Source organism: Mauremys reevesii, linkage group 4 (genome assembly GCF_016161935.1).
Source record: "Mauremys reevesii isolate NIE-2019 linkage group 4, ASM1616193v1, whole genome shotgun sequence".
In the NCBI taxonomy this organism is placed as follows: Eukaryota; Metazoa; Chordata; order Testudines; family Geoemydidae; genus Mauremys; species Mauremys reevesii.
Genome location: NC_052626.1, coordinates 48,944,647 through 48,967,330, shown reverse-complemented (window position 1 = coordinate 48,967,330; position 22,684 = coordinate 48,944,647). Strand labels below are relative to the sequence as shown.

Below are 22,684 nucleotides of genomic sequence, written 5' to 3'. Positions count from 1 at the left end.
AAAACAAATCCCAGGAAAGAGTTAAGACACAACAGAAACTATCAGTGTTCCAGATTGCAGGTCGTTCTCTTCATGTACAACTAGCCAGAATAAAATAAATCAAAATAAAAGTCAAAATTGTTTAAGCCAAAACTGATTCTTTCGGGGGCATAGCTTTTACCTGAACCCAATATTCCCCAAGAGCTTATCTTTGTAGTTCCTCCTCCTCATTTGTTCTCCATTCTTAGAATTCAGTCCTTTCAGAATATTCAGTAGGGTAACTAGTTCAACCTGCTCTGAATTATTCATTTAGACGTATAGCTCTGCATCATTTCCTCCATTAATAACAGAGAGCCAATAGCTTAAGGGAATTTTCTTCTGGATCCCCAAAGGGCCTCACAGCCCCAGTGTTTACTGCATTTTAATTTCTGCTATGAGAATAAATAAAATCTATAACCAGAGGTAAACCTCAAATTTCTGAACATTAACTATTCCAAACCTCCATGTTGCCAAAAACTCATATCTTGTGCTATATCCAAAATTCAATACTGAAAACCAAAATCTATTATGAAACCTTGATTTTATAAATTTATTGTTATCAGCCAAGACCTTTATAAAAACAAGGATTGGCTTGCTATTGAACAATGGTTGAAAAGTGATTTTTATTGAATGTTCTGAATACCAGAATGCCATTAAAGCATACCAGAAATGTAGAAAAAGATAGCAGACAATTTTTGTATGACTACATTTCAGCAGAACATTTCAAAGACTGTAGGTTTTCAAGATTTTAGTTGCTCTTATTTATTTACTGAGAACAGCCACTGATTGACAACATAGCAGAATCAAGACCGAAGCAAAAGGGCCTGTCAAGATTAATTTTATATCACACATTTCAGGAAGCAGTCTTGCTACTGATGTATCATTTTCTCTGTCTGTTTAGAGCTAACCCAGACTCTACTAATTGCATGGGTGTGGACTATAAATTTCATTATGTACAAGCACAGCTGCATAACATGCACATGACTAATACCACAAGATCCTCAGCATATGTTGCTTTATAGCAACTAAAGATTCCTTGAAAAGGAATCCACACACTATACACTAGGTATTAATGACTAGCCTGAACCATTATCTCAGATGTAATGATATGTTCCATTCCAAAGTTTGTGGAAATTTGAACTTTGTGGCTCAAGCCTTTCATCAAGTAGGATATGACTAGTCATGGAAAGAGTTACTGTGCACCAGCCCTTTTCAGAACGCAAAAGGCAGTCAGGAAAGATCAAGTAATTTCCCATTCTAGGGGAAAAAATGTAAGTATCAAATAATTTAAAATAAATAGCAGTAATACACTTTTTCACAATCTGTACACTTCTAAGAGATGAGACTGATTATTTCTCTCCTGTAAAGCAGAGATCATATTTGTAGGCCTTGTTTTTATTACATTCCCAGCTAGAATATGTTAGCACTTACCAGCTGAGGCGGCAAGAACATCTTTACAAAGCTTCAGCCAGAACGAGAGCTTTTCCACTGCCACTGATATGAGCATATGACTTAGGGTCTCTCTGATATCTTGGCATAGTCTTTGATCCAATTCTTTGTCCAGCAAGCTCAGCAATGCTCCCTCCAGGCCAACTTCTCTGATGTTAATGTCTGTTAAGAACACAGTCTATCATCTGAGTGGTATGCATCACAAAATTGCCATAACACAAGAGTGTAGAAATTCAGTTACAGTACTTAATAATTACACAAGTCATATATTGCAAACAGAAAATATCTGCCATGCCATCTGGGTGCAAAACCAACTTTAAGAACACCACATTATTCAATATTGCCCCAAATGAATTGCACCCCAGTAATTTTTCTAGCCTTTCCCAGGGTCATGAAATGCCTGTCCAATGTGAATGTCGCTTTGTGTTACGTTAAGCTGATTTACTAGAATCCACTCCAGTGGGGATGTTAATGTTTAGCTCTAACTGCTTGGTTAAAATCCCTATACCCATGTTAATGTTTTACTTTCTGAAGAATTCTTCATTGTCTGCTAACCCTTGTTATTAGCTTTTGAATATGTAGCAGGTTATTAAGGTTTTTTTTAAATGTAATTAGTCATTCAAGTTTGCTTAGAATTTACTGTAATGATTACAAAAGTACAAGATTGAAAATGGCCTTAGACATCAATAACATCCATTGACAGAGTTATGGTGAGGATCTGTAGGCTGAAACTCATGCCACCAATACAGCCAGGATGGGGAGGAGCAAAGAGAAGTAGCAGTGATTTCAAGTTAAGGCATTTTTAATTAATTGTAAATTGAGTCCATGACCAACAGGAAATGCTTCTTCTGACAGCATTCTATTCTACTCTGGTTCTCATACTGTGCCCATCCTTTTGGTATCTAAACACTTAAAAAAAATTGTTAACTTTGAAGTTGCTGACCTATGACCCTGTTTCAACTTTGAATTTGTCTTAGTAGAGATCATAGGGTATCAAGATCACAATTTATAGTTTAATGCTGCTAATGCTAACAGGTTTATATTGATTAGTAGAGTGAAATGTGCGGAACACAAGTAGGGGAATTTAAATAATAAGAGAATTAGGATTTGCTATGCTAAAAAGGAAACATTTATTTAGTGTGAGGCCAAATGTGGCAGGCCTGATTTTTAGTCAAAGTAGGTCCAGAGGCTTAACCCAAGTTCATATATTTGTGTCTTCTTATGCTGTGTGACAGACAAGCCTAGAAAGACGAGTACACCACATACAGTGAAACCCCGCTATAACGCACCCCACGGTAATGCAAGTTCGGATACAACGTGATCATAAGATGGCTCCGGCTGCCCCAAACCAAAAAAAAAAAAAAAAAAAAAAGCTTCGGAACGCCCCTTTTGGCGAGAAGAGCCGTTCTCCTCCCCAGCTGCTCCTCGCTCTTCCTCTGCCCCTTGCACGTCTCCCCTACTCTCCCCAAGTGTTTCCCTCTTTTGCTGCATGGCTGAGAGCCCCTGCTGCTGGAGCAGGCTGACAGCTGGGAGGGATGCTACAGAAACAGTGGCATGAACTCCACTCTGAATATCAGCAACTCCTCAGTGTCAAACACTGCAATCAGCTCTCCGTGTGGAGGGGAGTCGGCTGAGCACCTCTGTACAGATCTCTTGAGATCCGCTCCAGCTCCACTCTGCCAGGTCCCAAAACTCCGGTTTTCAAAGTCCAAACCCAGCCATTCTCAGGCCAGTGCTGGTTCATTTAATAGGTTGATTAGCTTGTGCTGTCACTATTTATTGCTACACCCTTTCAGTTACCATTATGGGCAGTTCACAAACGCAAGTCGTTTTCTGCCCAAGAGAAACTGATTGGCTTGAAACGGTAAATTTCCGTAACCTTGCTATAATGTGACCCCACATTTATTGTGATCGAATTTTTTGGACCCCAATAATCACGTTATAGCGGGGTTTCACTGTAGTTGCATAAATAACCTTAAAATGGAGTGGGGGAGGGAAGAGGATTTTTGCAACTATGTAACTATAGAGATAACCACTTTATTTATTAAGAAATTAATTGATGTGAATAGCTTGTCAGTAGTTCAAAGCCTAAGTATGGTCACCCAGAACACCACACACAGACAAAAGGGCAGGCCTAAGTTTCTTATGGTAATAAAAATGGGAAAATATGGCCATAGTTCCATGTGGGTTATATAATCCAAAGGTACACCCCACCCCCCAAAACCCGAACACTGGATACTTTCCTATACTCTGGGTACATCAGGTTTCTGAAACACTGTCAATTGGATCAGGACCTGTTCTCTGATATGCTCCACTTACTGATTCTATCTTTGTTTTCCCATATCTTAGGAGTATGTGAGTAAGTTTACAATCCTAAGAGCTCTTTATGTTGTTTAGTTATATTAATGAGTGGACTTGTTCTGATGTTAAGTAAAGCATTTATCTATTGTGATGGAGCAAGGCCGGATGGCTACAGGAAAGTACTCAGGAACAGGTATGTTAGCCCCAGGCTAAGCAAATCCCTAGTACCATGGGAACCAAAATGGTAGTTGCTCCAGGGTAATTAAGGCACCTGGGGCCAATTAAGAACTTTCTAGAAGGCACAGGAGAGAGCTACATTGACTGGAGCACCTGCAGCCAATCAGGGCAGGCTAATCAGGGCACCTGGTATAAAAAGGGGAGCTCACTCCAGTCAAGGAGGAGGAGCCAGAGGAAGGAAGGAAGGGCGTATGAGGAGCTGGGAGCCAGAGACACAAGGAACTAAGAGGGTGTACTACTGGAGGATTGAGGAAACACCATACAATCAAGCAGTATCAGACACCAGGAGGATCCTATGGTGAGGAAAAGAAAGGTGTTTGAAGGAGGCTATGGGGAAGTAGCCCAGGGAGCTGTAGCGGTCAAGCAGCAGTTACAAGTAGCACTATAGAGACTGCTGCAATTCACAGGGCCCTGGAGTAGCGAGGCTTGGGGGGAACCCGGAGTAGAGGGCGGGTCCGGGTTCCCCCCAAGCCTCGCTACTCCTAATCAGACATAGGAGGAGGTGATCCAGACTGTGGGTTTCATCCAAGGGGAAGACCACAGAGGGGAGGAAATCCGCCAATAAGCGCAGGACCTACTAGAGGAGAGGAGGAACTTTGCCACACTATATATCCCCTATTGATTCCGTACTCAACAGCTATCATCTGTGTAGCTGCCAGAAGGAAAGAACCTGTGATGATGATAATTACCAGTGCAAAAATTGTTCAGGCTACAAAGTTAAGGTTAAATGATTCTCCATCTACAAAAATAGCTCTGAAAGAACATTATAGTAACAAAATACACAGTCGTCTGGAAATCCTCAGTTATTACCGACAGTTGATTATTCTCATTTGCTTAATATCACTAAATTTACAAATCAACACTTAAAGTGGGCCTTTAACTAAATTCACCTATGGTGTAATCCTGTACTGCACAAAAAGAGGCTTGCTAAATGTTAAAATAACATTGTCACATAATCTCTCTGAGATAGGTACAGTAAATATTAGTGTGCACCAGCAGAGTCTATATGGACCAATTAACGCACAACATGTTAGCCTGCTTTAGAAATCACACTCCTGTATTAAACACCGACGCACTATCTTGACAAGCCCTTAGTGTAAGGGAGGCTGCTGTGGTGTACATTTACATCCCAACTTGCCACAAACTAAATATTCATACAGATAAGCCCATGGTCCAATTAACAAATAAAAATAATTTAAAACTTCTTTGGGTCTCTTTCGGGGCTTCCTGCTTTTCCACCAGAACTTCAAAGACTGCAATGGAAGCTGGCTGACGAACTTGCACATATGCAGTACAAATGACACCTGGTGCTCAGCACTTTTGAAAACCAGACCCCTTACTGTATTTACATGCTCAACTAAATTGTATGTTTTGGGGGGCAAGGACTGACTTTGTGTGAGTAGACAGCACCTAGCACAATGGAATATGGAACCCCTTTTTAAAAACCTTGACCTAAAGTTGTTGGCACATTTATATTAATTCACTATTGCAGTGTTATAGTACTGTCAACCCAAAGCTTTAAAAAACCATAAGTAAGGTTCCAGAAAATCAGGAGATTAACTTAAAGATCACAATTTTAAAAAAGGTTTTTTTTTTTACCTACTATTTGGTTATGGTCACAGTTAGGGTGCACTCAGGGCACATTTTCTAGCTCTTCTCTGCAATGATGGGGGCTAGAAACTTTTTTTTTTTAAATGAAAATTGAGATTTTGCTCTCTTGGATGGCTCCAGGAGTTGGGGCTTTAAGAAAAACACCAAGTATTATGACACTTATGACAAAATTGTGAGGCTTGGCAACACTGCTGTTAGCATTGTTTTATCACTGGGAAATGCCTAAAAAGCTTCAACAAAAATAACCACATAAATATCATGCTTTAGTAGAAATAAATATTTTGAGTTAAAGGTTTTTAAATATGCTACAGAACAAATAATCTGCCATCTCAGTTTAATTTAGAAGGGAGGATGCTTAACAATCCAAGTTCAGCATGAGTACAGCACTGCGCTCTCAAGGCTTAATGGACGTACATTACCTGGAGTGAAGTCTTCTCTGCAGTCTTTAACAAAGGCAACAGCATGTTCTGATACCTCAGCTGCTTCTCTTTGCACTAGCTGACACAAACAAGCTAGTACTGCTCGTCTCAACAACAAGTAGGAGCTACAGAGATTCACCTGAAATATGCAAACAAAGAGAGTAAGATGGCTCACAACCTCTGTAGCAGCTACCCAATACGGCAACAGTCCAGTGCTTTCTGACTGATCACTGTTATGAAATAGACTGTGAAGTCCATCACCAAATAACTTCCTATTTTGCGTACCTTTATAGATCTAAAATTAAAAGTTTACAATATTGTAAATGCTTTGGTAACCACAGTAATTTTAAAGTTCTCTCAGTGAAATTATCCAACAGAGCCAGTCATATCCATCTTTCATTGAAGTCAGTGAAAAAAATTCCACTGACTTCAAGGAAAGTTGAATCATGATCTAAATGAATGCCTATTTTACTTTTATCCAGAGTACAAAATTACAGTGTGGTATGAAAACTCAGTCCAAATGAACTCCACTCATATCACCATGATAGAGAGCTAGGAGTGATGAAAGAAAATTACGATACAACTAAGGACGGGAAAACCAAGCTCAAATAATTCCAAGGTCTGTGCATGAAAGTGAGATTGTAAGAGAGAGGGCAAAGAGAATAATAAATGGATGCTGAACAAGGTTTCTTTTGAAAATATAATCAACTAAATTGTAGTTTGTTTTGAGGAAGGTCAGGTTTAGGGATGGGCATGTCGTGTGGAGACAAGTCAGCTCTCCTGAACCATTCTCCAGCATAGCTGTTTAGAGCATCATTTCTTCAACATCACAAGATCAGACTCTGCTTTTTGTACTGAAAACCGATGCCAACGTAAACATTGTTCCTGGAGCAAGGAAACAACTTTAAAAAAACCAAGTTTTGCACCTGAGGTTCTTCTCCCTCCCTCCCCACAAATTTTAAGACTATCCTGAAAGTAATCCACAGATACACTATGCTTGTCAAGTGGCTGGGCAGGGTAACTAGACAATGTTTATACAAGTTACTGTAATCCAAGTTTAGGTTATAACGAGTAAACAACCAAAATGAGCATGTGTCTAAGTATATGGAAGGTAAAGAGGTTATCCTTTACAATTAAGTAACCTTCTACCCTTATGTGTCACCTAAGGGCAGTGGTTTTCAACCTTTTTTTCCATTTACGGACCCCTAAAAAATTTTCAATGGAGGTGCAGACCCCTTGGAAATCTTAGGCATAGTCTGTGGACTCCCAAGGGTCTGCAGACCAGAGGCTGAAAACCACTGTTCTGTTGTAACAACCTTTTTGTGGACCGCTTAGACATAGTCTGCGGACCAATCACAGGTTGAAAACCTCTGTTCTAAGGTAACTGAAAAAGGACAGAGCTGAGAGTCTTCTGCAGAGAACCTTTGCTGAGGGGTCATGCTCCTCATTTGTCATTGATAAGCCAGTCGCTCAAAATGAGATTAAAAATAAAAAAATTAAGGACACAAAGAATAAGTGATATGGAATCTCAGTTTCATTATATTTAAAACTAATTTGTCTCTCCTGCTTTCGTATGCTTATGCATGCGAATCTGCAAAACTCATTATGAATTATATATTTAATAGATACAAAGATTTGCCCTGAATAACAATTCTTTTGTAAAAGAAATGAGTCAATTAGTATCTCTGCAAGATACTTTAACTGAAATTGTAAAGGGTACAACTGAATCTGTAATGCAACACTTATTCACGCAGGCCGCATCTCCTGGAAATCTGGCATGCTTAAAATTGCAGCTCACCAGATAATTTTTATAGGGAAGGACAGAGCACTCAAGTCAGGATACTGGGAAATGTGAGAGACACATTCTTCATATCTCTCATTCTCCCACATTTTAAGTAGGGAAAAAGGGAACACACACAATGCAAGCAACACATAAAAATTAACTTAAACCATTTCTGCATTGGACATGTTAAAGTCAAACAGATGCAAAATTAAGTGCACAAAATGAAACACATGTGCCAACTGCCGAAGGTTAGAAGGGATTTGGTTAGGGTGATACCAGATGAACATCATTTGACATGCTAAAGATATTTTACTTTACATTAATGGTTAAACAGAGAGAGAGACAGGAGGAAATAAAAAATGCCACTGCAAACTGCTGAAATTTTAGGATTAACAAGGCACAGGGACCTACCAACACAGAATTATCCAACAAGATCTCCTGCACAAAAACAAATGACAAACCAGTCATGACAAAATCAAAATACAGTTACCACAATGATACTCACTACAGCAAGGAAACCATAAAATGTAAATTCAGAATATTAAATTCAGAGTCTTATCTCAAACATTCCACAAAAACCTCATTTGCTTAGTCCAGATACCTCATCATATAATGTTGAACATCTTTAAAATGTACGCCAACAGCCCATAAAACTCGTTGGTTAAAATAAATGTAAAAGCAGCTCTTGAAAGTGGTCATTGAAACTATTATATATATTTGTATCTGAACATGTTTTCTTTTGGGTCCTATAGCTGAAAACCTGAGCATCCACCCTATGCAGCCATCCTATGTATATGAGATGCATAAATAAGAACCTAGTGTGTATCCGTAAAGTTAGCTGTAAAATTAATATTAGTCATCACTAGATACAAAAGGTTATTTCCACAACCAAGTATTTAATTGCCAGAACTTGACAGAGAATGTTAAGTACCATGCAGTTAGATGCAAAGCCCTGGGTAAGAAAATCCTCTTTCTAAAGGAAGAAAATTCTAAGATGCTGGTTTTTTATTTTGTTTTGTTTTGGGGTGGGGACTAGGGGAGAAGGGGGAAATGAAGATGAAGGTGGGATGATGATGTTCTTTTTATATAACTTTTTTTTATAAGAAGTCTTCTTTTAATTATTAAATATTTTAAGAACATTCTAACAAAGTTTGAACTCATAAATTTTCAATATATTGGCAATAGCCTTGGAGAAATAGGAAAAAATCCCTCCAAATAATTATTCGTAATTAGAATTGGTAATTAACGTAACCACTCTCAGCAACAGTGTTTTCAGCTCTCTCCTCACTAGCGTGTCTCAATGGACATCAGTAATACAGTCTGTTTCTCTGACAAGAGCCTCTTTACCTTCCTCCCTGTCTGTTACAAATAATTGCTCAGCACAGAATGGTGGTATTAAAACTAAAAAATAATACCACCTAGCTCTTACTTAGCATTTTTCATCTTTAGAGCTTAAAGTGCTTTACAGAAGGTCAGTATCATCCTTCTTTTACAGATGGGGAAACTGAGGCACAGGGAGAGATGCTTGCCCAAACTCACCCAGCAAGCCAGTGCCAGAACTGGGAATTGTACTTATGTCTCCCACGTCCCAAAACAGTGCCCTGTCCATGCCTCCTATTAAGACAACAAGGGTAATTTTTCAGGCAGACCGCATGCCCTACAAAGTTCTACTGAATTCAATGAGGCTTCAACACAGGTGCAGGGTCCACCTGCATGGTGACCTCTGCCGGAATGTGGTCTAAATAAGAAAAGTATAAATCAAACCCCACTTATTCATAGTTATGACTGAGAGACCTATTGCCAATTACTAAACTGTATGTATTAGTGTGGAGGGCTTTGATTCTGAAATGAGCTCCTCGCAGACAGAAATCTACAACTGTGTGGAGTCCCGGATTTCACTGGGACTCGGTGTAGGCACAAGAATCTACCCACGTAAAACTCCTTGTAGGGTTGGGACTTAAATGAACACACACACACCCAAAATATACTTTGCTTTTTAATTGACAAGTGTAGGTAAGTTTTAATTTATGAAGTATTCCATAATTTACGGTAACAATTTCACAAGTATATTGAAGTATTATTCTGTAAAAACAATGAAGTCTTTGTAATACAAAACCTCACTACAAACACACTATTATTAAATCTTTGCTGAGAAACCAATTTTTTGTGCAGTTTAGAGAGGTACTACTTTAAACAGAAGTGGTCAAGACGTTCATTCCATAGATTTGCAAATAGATGGAAATGCTAATGAGTTGGCTGATCAACAGGACAGCAACTCCTAAGTCTGGAGTGCTTTCATAAAAGATGAGTGGAAATGCTTTTTACCTATTGAAAGAAAGATCAAGGATAAAATACGCTGGAAGGGGGAGAAGAAAGAAGAATCCCTAAAAGGTACAATTCTCCCAAAATAAACATGCTCATGCTTAAACCCAATAGTAATGTGGGGCTCTCTCTGAATCTTGCAGATACATTTCTACGAAAACCTCAAACATATATGCAAGAAATGTGAACTCCATAAGAAATCAAAACGTATATCTACTAATGAATGCAACAGCTGCTCAGACAAAAGAACACTTAAAAACTCCAAGACAGACAAGGCAGAGATACAAGAAAATCCAGAACATTTACTCTTTTTTTGACTTCTGAGAAAAAAACTTTTACAGGGAAACCAGCTAAATCATGTATACATAATGAGGGTAGATCAAATCTTTTTAAAATCTTCTCTTGCTACAGTATGTTCTTATGGAAGCAGGCATTTTATTGTGTGGGAAACAGCTTGAGATATAAGAATAATAGGCAAAGTGGAATAAATTGACTAGGGGGGTTGTGGAATCTCCATCATTGGGTATTTTTAAGAGCAGGTTAGACAAACACATGTCAGGGATGGTCTAGATAATACTTAGTCCTGCTACAAGTGCAAGGAACTGGACTAGATGATTTCTTGAGGTCCCTTCCAGTCCTATGATTCTAGTACAGGATCAAAGAAAAAAAATAGAACTAGGACACCCAATACTTGTGCAAGTAGAGGTTGTATTTGGTGCTGTGGACATGACCTTAGTGGAAAGCACGCCCTGTTTTGCTTATGAAGAACTGACCAGCCATGTTAGCATTAGGGTTGCTTTCTTGGATTTAACAAATTCTGGGGACATGGCAGCTACCATGGCAATTAAAAGGTAATATATAATATTTTACAAATGAGATGACAAACCTGAAAAGTGGCCTATCACTCAGGCCTGCAAACTGAAGTGAGAGGGGGCAGCTGTCTTGAGTACCAGAACCACAACAACTGCTCACTAGCAGTACAGAATTGAAAGGGAAGGTAAACTAATATAGATGTCTTTAAAATTATAAATAATTATATTACTTATACTGAATATTGAGAAGTAATCAGTTACTTCAACAAACCTTAACCTCGCATAGGCGAGAAGAAATACTGGCCAGAATTAAGAAGTGGGCAAAACCCAAAACTCATACATTTTGTCAACAAAAGTTTGGCTTGTGTAAGAATGGCAGCACATACTCTCAGTAACGGGTATGCTCTTGGGAGAGATGCAGAAGGAAGGAAACAGAAGGAAGGAAAATGGATAAATAGAAAGGGGAGAAGAGAGAATGACCATGTGCATATGAAAGACAGAACACCTCACCCTATTAAAGAATGACTGATTACTAAAACACAGTATTAAATGTATTTTAACAACTGATAACAGGCTGGTTTAAGGAAAATTTATTTAAATGTTTTATGTTTCAAGGCAAAGGTTGAAAATTTTAAAAACAGGGAAAAATACATTTTCATAGCTGTACTTACACATAGGCAGCTTACAAGGCTAGACAAGTTGACATGTCGTGGAGCAAACATATGAAGCTGCTGTAGGCAAGAGATGGCTTGAGCCTGAACAAGGCAGTCAGGGTTATCCTGCATCACCGCACAGCCCAGGAGGCAAGAAGATCTTAAGGCTGAAACTGCAGTATTACTGCCTACAGTTAGAAAAACAGTGTTTTAATACTTCCAACATATTAATTTTCCTCTATTTTTTTTAAAATAGGTACAAATATGAATAATTATACAAAGCATTCACTCTTAATAAAATGATTCACATAGGAGTTTCTGCAAGCGATTCAGTCAAGTAGAATAATAATCATCATACTTAGCAGTTCTACTGCACCTTTAAACAGACAGTCACAGTCAACTTAGTCCTGCCTCAGTGCAGGGGACTGGGCTAGAAGGAAAGGTTCCTTCCTACCTTTCTATGATTCTAAGCTTACAAACAAGCAAGAAGGCCTCAAAATACCACTGAGAGGTAGGCAGGCAGGCATTATAACCAGTTAACAGAGGGGGACAATAAGGCACAGAGAGGTCACACAGTGAGTCAGTGGTAAACTTAGACCTGACTCAATTCTTTTCTCTAGCCTCTAGATCCCACTCCCCACTTTTTGGACTACTGGCACACTTATTCAGTAGAACTTTCTATACCAATACAAAAGGTGTGTTTTCTTTTTTAAGGTAATATTTCAGGGGGGGGGGAGGACTAAATGATTAATAAAGCCTGGGATTGGCAGGCAGGTAAATGTATCAAGGTAGTACATGCACATCATATGAAGGACTGGGTGAATTTATTATCAATGACAGAGTACACAAATAATAAATAAAAGGAATACACTTGCAGGTGAGTCAGTGGGATGGAAGTGGACTTAGGCACTGAAACAGCTACAGATGCAGGAAGCTAAGGCTCTGATCCTATAAGCTGTCTTACACAACCCTTCATCCACACAAAGCCCCATGAAAATCAATGAGGTCTGCACACATGAAGCAGTTTGCAGGACCCGGGCCGCAACAGAAGAAATTGATAGTGCCTGACCTGACATTCCCTATTAACCCCCCAGGGAAAGGCCAGATATTATGTCTTCCCTGAAGTCTTTCAGTTGCTTTTCCTGTCAAGTCACTGTACCTGCCTTGTTTCCCCAGGCTCCATAGATCTCTGGTGTCGTTGCCCTTTCAAATAATGCTGGAGATTTGTGTACATGCTATTAGTGTGGCTTTCATATTGCACATTATCTGATGGGCTCAAAAAGCAATGGATTAACCTCCTTCTGTAGACAAGTACTAGAATGCCTGTATTGAGCTCTGAACTCAATGGGTACTGTGAGTGCAGAACTCCACTGAAAAATCAGACCATTTTTGTTTAGGTGCCTGAATCTGGATTTTGTTCTCCATTTTTCAAATAAAATTCCCTATGTCTTGACACTAAGCATAAGGACTTTCAACCCAATGAGAAGCTTTTAGGACTACATTCTGGTAAGGGTATTAAAAAAATAGCTTATCCTGGAAGGGTAATTACCACCATGTCTTGGCCCCACAAAGGCCTAGCCTATGAAAAACTACTTCACAGTTCATTTACAAGAAAAAATGTCTGAATGATTCCTGAAAGTTCCTAGAACACATTCACTGTTTGTCGGCAATGTTTCAACTTATGTTTAAGTGTTCTAATTACCTAATCAAACAAACATGACAATATTGTTTATGCATACCTTGCAACTCTGGCCCCAACATAGTGATAAGTGCATTTAAACAGCGACCAAGGCTCTGGTGAACTTCAGCATAAGCAGGAGGCACAGTCAACAACAACATGACAACAAGAGATAGGGTAGGTTCCACATGCACATGATATAGAGGGCCAGCTGAATCTATTATCAGTGACAGAGAATGCAGTGCCCAAGTCTGTAAAATAAAAGATGTAGGCATGTCACACCTATATGTAATAAAATAAACCTAAGAGCTGCTTTGTGAAGTCTGTGATTAAAATAAAAATTAATACATGGGTACAACTAGTGCTCTGAAGTGGAAAGGGAGTGGATGGATGAAGACGCTACAGACAATTTGTTCTTCATAACAAAATATCTGGAAACTGTGGCTCCTCTTTGATAAATATTGTAAGGAAAATTCTACATTTTGGAGTGGCACAACTGGTTAACACCGTCATCATTAGTACTTCAATGGCAACCAATTTCTTAGATTAAGTGTAATGTTAATCCCACACGTTACTTTTGTAGTGATCCTCTGTGTATGGAGGATAGTAGATAGAGGTGATAAATTTAAGCCTACTACTCAGTCTATTTAAAAGGGCATGTAGGGGTTTTTAATCACTTAAACTTTAAGGAGTTTTGATTGTATACCCCTTTTTATTTCGACATGTGATTAAAATATCCTTCCCAGAGGGACCATGGCATATGAAGTTTAGCTCAGGAAGAACCATGTGACCATCTTCACAACGATTTGACTCATGCAAGCAAGCTGGTCTCTGTAGCTAGTGCAGCACACTAGCTTCAAGCTATTTACTACATCATCTTTATAAAAGAAAAGTGCTAGGAAATGGACAGCTTTGCAGACACAAAAAATTATATACATATGAAAAGAAAAAGAAGGCACTATCTAATCAAACAAGATTTAGGTGAATGTACATCAAATTCAAAACAACAGTATGAATTCAGGATTTCTGCTGAAGGAATTGTTGTCTAATCTGCTCTTACATGTAAGAAGAACTTTTACTCCCAAAAAACAATTGGTTCTGTTTTAATATCTACAGAGAAGGCAGATGTTTTGAATTATGTGACGAAGTACCTGTACATCAGGAGAAGTACTGTCCTGAGATAAGGTATAAAGGATTCCAACACATGCATTCAGGTGCTGAGTAGAGCCTATTCCTCCTAAATATCTATACAGTGATCCCAGAGCCAAAGAATGTCCTGTTCTTGTCACCACATCCCTAGCAGATTTCAGCCTGTTAATTTCAAGGAGAAAAAAAGTTGTTAGATAGCTGATACTGCCAGGTAATCTTTATACATAGTAGATTTCAGTGCTTTGGTTGCAGAATGCAATCAGCAAAAGATTTTGTTAATCATTATGTTGCCAGAATATGTAAAGACATTTTAGTACTACTTATCTCCTACCCCAGAGTTGCACCAAAATAACAAAGGGGCATTTCTCAATTTAAACAGAGGGTTGTGAAAAACTGGTACTAGCTAGGATATGCTGACAATCTTTTAACTCTGCCAGTTGAGCCTAGAAACAGTAACATACAAGATTATTTTCTGTGGGGGAAAAACCCACTAAAAAAACTACAAAAGATTTATTAAATTTAGGACAAAACACATACTATATTATTCACTTCATAATCGTGTTATTTCTTCAAACATGACAAAAGCAGAAACATTGTCCAAACTAAGAAGATTGCAAATTTCTAAGCTTAAAAAAAAAAAAAAAAAAAAAAAAAAAAGAGTACAATAGCAAGACCTCATTCTACTCCCTAGACAGGATTACCACTCTTTTGTATGTGCAGTTAGGGACTGACACCCTTTTACGAACTTAATGCTTTTCAACATTTAGCCTATTACAAAGTTTCAACCAAACCAATCCAATCTTCTTGACACACACTCAGCTGAACTGGCTGGACAGGATTATAGGTCTTTTAAAATTGACAACATTTTTAATGCAAGTGTCCTGCCTTCTGAATTTTTCCTCCACATTCTTCCACCATTTTGATGCAACTGTGATGCAAACTCTTCTGTATACAGGATAGATCAAATTAATCTGGATCTTAAATTTTACATTTGAAAAGAGAAGGAACAAATTCAGGATTATGTTTCAGTCTCTTTTTCCTGCTCTGAATTCAGCCAGTAAACTAATGATACTCAGACCTCAGTGGTTCAGGAGCCAAATTAGTGATCAACATTACTCAAAAGAGCCACAGTAGTGCGATCCATGAACATAAGAATGGCCATACTGGGTCAGACCAAAGGTCCATCAAGCCCAGTATCCTGTCCTCTGACAGTGGCCAATGGCTGGTGCCCCAAAGGGAATGAACAGACAGGTTATCATCAAGTGATCCATGCCCTGTCACCCAAACCCAGCTTCTGGTAAACAGAGGCTAGGGACACCATTTCAACCCATCCTGGCTAATAGCCATTGATGGACCTATCTTCCATGAATCTATCTAGCTCCCTTTTGAACCCCGTTATAGTATTGGCCTTCACAACACCCTCTGGCAAGGAGTTCCAGAGATTGACAGTGCGTTGCATGAAAAAATATTTTCTTGTGTTTGTTTTAAACCTGCTACCTATTAATTTCATTTGGTGGCCCCTTGTTCTTGTATTATGAGACGCAGTAAGAAACACTTCCTTATTTACTTTCTCCACACCAGTCATGATTTTATAGACCTCTATCATATCCCCCCTTAGTCGCCTCTTTTCCAAGCTGAAATGTCCCAGTCTTATTAATCTCTCCTCATACGGAAACCATTCTATACCCCTAATAATTTTTGTTGCCCTTTTCTGAACCTTTTCCAATTCCAGTATACCTTTTTTGAGATGGGGCGACCACATCCGCATGCAGTATTCAAGATGTGGGCCTACCATGGATTTATATAGAGGCAATATATATGATATGATATTTTCTGTCTAATTCTGAATTCTGTGTGAATTCATTGTTTCATTTACTATAGAACTAAACATTCATATTTAAATAGTATGTCTAGAGAAATATATAATTATTATTCTTCTCACAGCAAAATGAATAAGTACTATTATTTTATGAACTACAGTTGTTTAATAACATAGTAAAAGCATCCTGATTGGTTAATTAAATTACAGTGTTTTAATATCATATGCTGTAAAGAGCCACAGTCTGAGTATTCATGCTGCAAACTCTGTACTTGGAATTAGTCATGTTAGCTAAGTAAAGGAAAGGTTTCATAGCTTCTCAGAATCACTTTTTCAATTACTGTCCTTATGTGGTTCTATTTTATTGTTGTTAATTATCTAGCCAGATTTCCAGTTTGAGACTGTGACAATAGTGTCAGACTGTAGTCTGCTGAGTCACTAAAAAGTTCCTTCAAGTGTTTTCCAGTCAACCAACTTCCCAAATGTGCTTTAACACTCTGTTAGGCGTTACTTTTTAAACCAGAAAATTTTAAATGTACGCTGAATACCTGCCCATACATTAGAAGTTTAGGATGACTGCATTTGAAAAGACCTAATTTATCATATTTTTCTTTATACATTATATGGCACCTTCAACAGCCTGCTACTACATTCTGTGGTTTTCTTTTTGGACAAAGAATCAATGTGCCTTGTGTGGGCACTTGAAGCTATCAAGTCATTTTTCATATATGACTGACCATCTTGTATTAACAAACCTCTATTTTTATTTCTCCAACTGCAATATCTAGCAGTGCATACAGGAGTTCAAAATCTTTCAGGAAATTATATGCAGGGTGAAATGCTTCAATCATTCCTTCAAATTCTCATTTTGTGCTACACTGTAAGTGATACCAGTAACACAAAACAGTATTAAAACAAGTGTAATTTTTGCCTCCCAAGAGTTTTTATGGCATGGTCACACATTGATTTTTGCCATTTTTAGATGAACACAGATTGCTCCTGAATTACACTGCTGAACAGCAGTTGGAAGGCCTAGAATAGGGACTTAAATGGTCATCGCTGCTGCATTTTAACAATAAAAGTAGCATAAAATTGTCTCACTTGCCAAACTCAATGTTCTGCTCTTATTACTCTAATAAAATTTCATTTGATGTCCAAATAAACAAGGAAATCTGTTTTCAGCATTTTGAAATGAAAAGAAATCCTTTCCATCTTGCTCCTCAACAAATTGGTTTACATGTTAGTGTAGAAGAATTATCTGCTTTCATTACTTCACTCCTTTCAATCGTTGTTTCCTTCTATTTGAGGCATATTGTCTCCAATAAATTCACACGTTATTGGTGATCAATAAACTGTAACCACTGGCTGTTACAGAATATAGCCGTGTTCATGCCCTACACACTGTTGTAATAATTTTGTACAAGGCATGTCTTGTGAGGTATCATTTAAAAACTCGTAATTTGCTCATCTATAATATCATGGCAAAATGCAAATAGCAGCATTATATGAGAAGTTATAAACATAAGCGGAAATCATAACTAAAAGTATGTTTTCCAGATAAGTCTAGGGAGAGGCTAAACCAGTTCCTCAGAAACAATGGTCAAATGGACTCCTCAGCCAGCTGTAAACAAGGCCGATGGACCATTGCCTGTAAGTGGACATTCTTTGGCAGGAAGGGGGACAAGAGCATCTTAGCAAAGAAACAGCATGGAGTTTCCTTCCACACGGGCTACTTGTCGCCTTGCTCCCAGCTGGAAATGCTCCTCAAAAGGGGGGACAGAATTATAAAAAGAAGATGCAGACACCTCAGGAGACCCCTCTCTTTCTCCCTGAGCATCACATTCATTGCACCAGAAGACACAAACGAAACAGATGTTGGACTCTGGGGGAGGGGTCGTGACCTGAGAGTTTGGTCAGTTATCTGCTGAAACATGTCGTGAGAAAACTTTGCTTTAAATCTAACATCGTTTGTTAAATTAGGCACCAATAAGTGTTTTATCTTTATTTTTCTTATAATCACCCCATATCCCCTCCTGTACCCCAACACTCTGCTCCAGCCCAGAGCCCTCTCCTGCACCCAAACTCCCTCCCAGAGTTTGCACCCTTCGCCCCCTCATCGACCTCAACACCCTGCCCCAGGCTCAGCCTTGAGCCCCCTCCAACACTGCAAACCCCTCGGCCCCAGCCCAGAGCCCGCACCCCTCCCGAACCCTAACCCCCTGCCCCAGCAGTGAATGTGAGTGAGGATGGGGGAGAGTGAGTGATGCGGGTGGGTGGAGTGAGCGGGCAGGGCCTTGGGGAAGGGGCAGGGTAGATCCTGGGTTGCCCTTAAATTCAAAACGTGATCTTGGGCGTAAAAAGGTTAGAGACCACTGTCCTAATAGGTATAACAAGAACCTAGATAGTTTCATAATCAGTGTGGTCTTATTTATTTGTGGTAGCATTCATTATGTGCTAGGCACTCTCCAGACACATTAGGACAGTCCCTATGCTTAGAGGATTCAAAATCTAAGCATTTCCTTTTAACTTTACAATACTTAAAATTTCTAATTACAGAATGAAATCAGAGCCTAAATGTTTCCATTATCACAAAAAAACAAAAACAAAAACCAACACTTGAAAGTATTTACTTGGAGATATCAATGTTTTAAAGTAACAGAAATTTAAAATGAAAAAGTCAGAGAAAAAAAACCTTGTTTTTTAAAAAAAAACATATTCTTTCCTGCCACACCCAGCCATGCCATACAACAAAACACATTATATAAATGCATGGATTTCAAGCCTCTGAAGTGCAGCTATCATGAAACAAGTTAGCCAGAAAGTTTCAGCTTCAATCCTGCATTTCCTTATTTTTGTCAGAAATATCTCACAAATATTAAAACCATTTCTGTATATAAATTACCTTCAAATCAGGCTGACTTTTTGTATTTTTTGTAAAGACTTGCTAAATCTTATTTATACCATTTAATAAAAATGTTGACGGAAAAAGGTGTGTCTATTTTGTCCTTACAAATTTAACTTTTTACAAGTTTACCCTAGTGCAGATCACCTGTATAAAGCCCTCTGCAGCACCTAAGCTTTGTGGTGGGGTTCAGCTGGTGGAGCTGTTGGTAGAATGAACACCCAGGTAGGCCTCCACACATCTTCCATGTTGTCTCCTTGCCACTACTGCATAAGCCAACACAGAAAGCTTTTTCCTTCATAGATCAGAATACCAGTATAGCAGAAGCTGCACGGAGATGAATGCTGTGGCCCTGCATTTAAGGATGGATTTCACCTATCTGGTTTCCCTCAAATCCCAGTACTTGACCTGCATAACGACCAAGTGCTCGTGCTTTATGTGAGTGAAGTGATTTTTACCCATGTGAATGTGAATGTGACACACACACATACACACACACAGTTACCATGCTATTACAGTGGTATGTTATAATGATATACAGTAGAACCTCAAAGTTACAAAAAACAGAGCGTTACAAACTGACCAGTCAACCACAGACCTCATTTGGAACTGAAAATATTCAAATAAGCAGCGGCAGAGACCACCTCCTGCCCCGGCCAAAAAGAGGCAAATATAGAGTACAGTACTGTATTAAATGCAAACTACTAAAAAAAAAATTTTTTTTTAAAGATTTAACAAAGTCAGGAAACTGTTTCTGTGCTTATTTCATTTAAATTAAGATGGTTAAAAGCTGCATTTTTCCTCTGCATAGTAAACTTTAAAGCTGTATTAAGTCAATGTTCAGTTGTAAACTTTTGAAAGAACAACTATAATGTTTTGTTTAGAGTTACAAACTCTATTCCCAAAGTGTTTGTAACTCTGAGGTTCTACTGTGTTAAAAATGGTGCAGCAGCCAATTTTCAAGTATTTAGATTGAACGTACTCAACTTCCATGGATGCCTGCATAATTTCTTTCTTTAACAGGTCTTTTTAAAGTAACAGAAGCACAAACTATGTGCATAAATTTGGCAATACTTTTGCCATACATTTAAAGGTATCCAAGATTCAACCACAGATATGTTATTTTATAGGAATTAATTTCCTTTAATATTATGAATATTGAAGCCATGTTGCGTTTGGCTCAAGTTTATACAAATACTTGCAATGACAACTTAATACAAACATTTTTTAAATGACTTACTTGTCAAAACTAACTTGGGCCAATCCAGCAGTGAAGGCACTGTCAGCAACCACTTGTGCCAGTCTGGCCAGAGATTCTGCAGCAGCACATCTTAAAAGTGGGTTATTGCTTTCCAAGGCACCCATTACTAAAGTCAGGGCAGGTCTTCTAACTTCTTCAGGACCTAAACTTCCCTTGCAGCTAGCCAAGTGCTAAAAATAAATTATTTAATCATTGAATTGGTAAGACTGCATAATAAAGATCATTTTTCCCTTTTAAATATTATGACTCAGCAATAAAAACAAACATACATAAATAATTTGGTTTCCTCAGTGAGCACACTCTATTTAATATCACTCAACTGTGGGGCAACTATATTTATATGCCTCCTTCTTTGCGACTAACATGCATCACCTCCAGGAAAGTACAGTATACACTGATAAGCAACATAATATACTCAAAGGCATGACACTTCCACCATTTAAAAAATAATCCTGATAAAAGAATTAATGAATTGGCTTTTCTCCTGCGGTAGTCTACAATAAGTAAATGCTTGTAGCAGAAAACCTGGAAAAGAACATTAGGACGAAAAACACTTAAGGAAAATAAAAATAATTATATAGATTTTAAAAGTTCTAATGAGAGCACATGCATGTGATAGAGACTGATGGAGAGCATCTAATAAAAACATTAGAATTTAATCAAGCAGTGTTCAATGAAAATAGGAATTGTCAAACTTCCTGTGGTCTGGGACCTGGCTATTTTAGAAGCCAGCTAAGTCTCTGCAACTCTCCTAACAGAGCTGTATTCCAGTGATAATGCAGATAGGTAGATCCAGGCATAGACTACCTGCTACTCTATTTAAAGTGTTCCATGGAATAATGTAATGTCTTTACCAGATCATACTAAGCCCAAACCTGATAGCATTCAGATTGAAAAGCACAACATACCTTTAAAATAAAGAAATTATGTTCATTTAAAAAAAAATCAGGCCTAGTCTACACTAGGAAATTAAGTCGCATAACTACGTCAAAACCAGGGATTTGAAAAATCCATACCCATAAGCGACACAGTTAAACTGACCTAACTCCTGGTCCAGGCAGTGCCAGGCTAAATTCTTCTGTCAACCTAGCTACCGCCTCTTTTGGAGGTAGATCAGCTAGGCTGATGGGAGAAATCCTCCTGTCAGCATAGGTAGCATCTTCACTGAAGCGTTACAGCAGCACTGCTGCAGTATTTTAAGTGCAGACAAGCCCTCATTATGAACAGATACCCTCTTCTGAAATTTAGCAAAGCCGGAAGATCATGTCCACGCAGAATTTTAAGAACATCTCCACCTATTGCTGTAGCATCTGAGTTTTACCATCACACTGTTAAAATTTGACTGTGCCGATTCTGGTGAATACCAGTGGAACTGCATCGGTGTGAGATGTCCCTAAAACTCTCAGTGTAGATGCAGCCAGAGAGGAAAGAATAATTTTCACCTTCTATAATTTTCCATAATTCTGGTTGCCACATAACATAGTTAAGGTGCCTATCACCACAATATCCAAGGGCAGACTAGAGAACGTTAATGCAGAAAATAAAACAGGTCCCTTTATGATGACAACTGTTGATCTTACTTAATATCAGCACATCTAGAGACAGAAAACATTCCACATTATATTTACAGATAGAAGGAAACCGGAAAGTTACACAAGAGCTAGGCATAAAAGCATCTAACAGCCAAAAGGTCTGTTAGAAAAGAAAAGAGGCAATAAACTCCAGAGAGTTCTATCTAAAGTATTACAATGTTAGAGAATTATCTATTTACTATTTTTTATTTTTTTATTTTGTATTTGTAATGGAAAAGCTGTTAATCTTGGTAGACCTTGGGTAATAGCACTCTTGGTTTCTCCCTAAATCTGGAGAAACACCGTTACAGAAATACAACATATCCTTAAGAAACATATCAATTATTTGGTTCTGCTTAATTGCTTTTAAGAGCTAAGTTTGCTCAACTCTAAACGTCAAGAGGGAAAGAGAGAACAACCTTTCTTGAAGCTCAGGCAATAACAAACAAAGCCACCAAACAATAAGACATTAAAATATAGAATTCCTGAAAACTGGGGTGTTGTGAAACAAATATAAATAAAAGGCGGTCCGTAGTATATACTGTTGTTATATTGTTATATTACTCTGAAACATCAAACAGAGGATGGAAAAAAGAATGATGAATTGACCAATGGGAAACATTTTTATCAAAATATAATGCACTTTCAGGAAACATCAGTGAGATTTTAATGGGAAAAGTAAAAATGACCCTTTGTACA

At 38.2% G+C, this 22,684-nt stretch overlaps 1 protein-coding gene across 7 annotated transcripts in view; it reads right to left on the bottom strand.

Annotated features, from left to right (window-relative positions):
• Positions 1–22,684, bottom strand: part of HEATR5A (HEAT repeat containing 5A) — a 134,702-nt gene that overhangs the window by 33,793 nt on the left and 78,225 nt on the right. For 5 of the 7 annotated variants that reach the window (XM_039535386.1, XM_039535388.1, XM_039535387.1 and 2 more), the window contains 7 exons: positions 20,394–20,584; positions 14,435–14,594; positions 13,345–13,534; positions 11,624–11,793; positions 8,230–8,256; positions 6,036–6,174; positions 1,450–1,629 (listed from right to left, as the gene is read on the bottom strand). In XM_039535386.1, the coding sequence (XP_039391320.1) occupies positions 1,450–1,629; positions 6,036–6,174; positions 8,230–8,256; positions 11,624–11,793; positions 13,345–13,534; positions 14,435–14,594; positions 20,394–20,584 (1,057 nt within the window). The remainder of the gene's footprint in view (positions 1–1,449; positions 1,630–6,035; positions 6,175–8,229; positions 8,257–11,623; positions 11,794–13,344; positions 13,535–14,434; positions 14,595–20,393; positions 20,585–22,684) is intronic. The other 2 variants (XM_039535389.1, XM_039535392.1) reach the window with 1 other exon arrangement.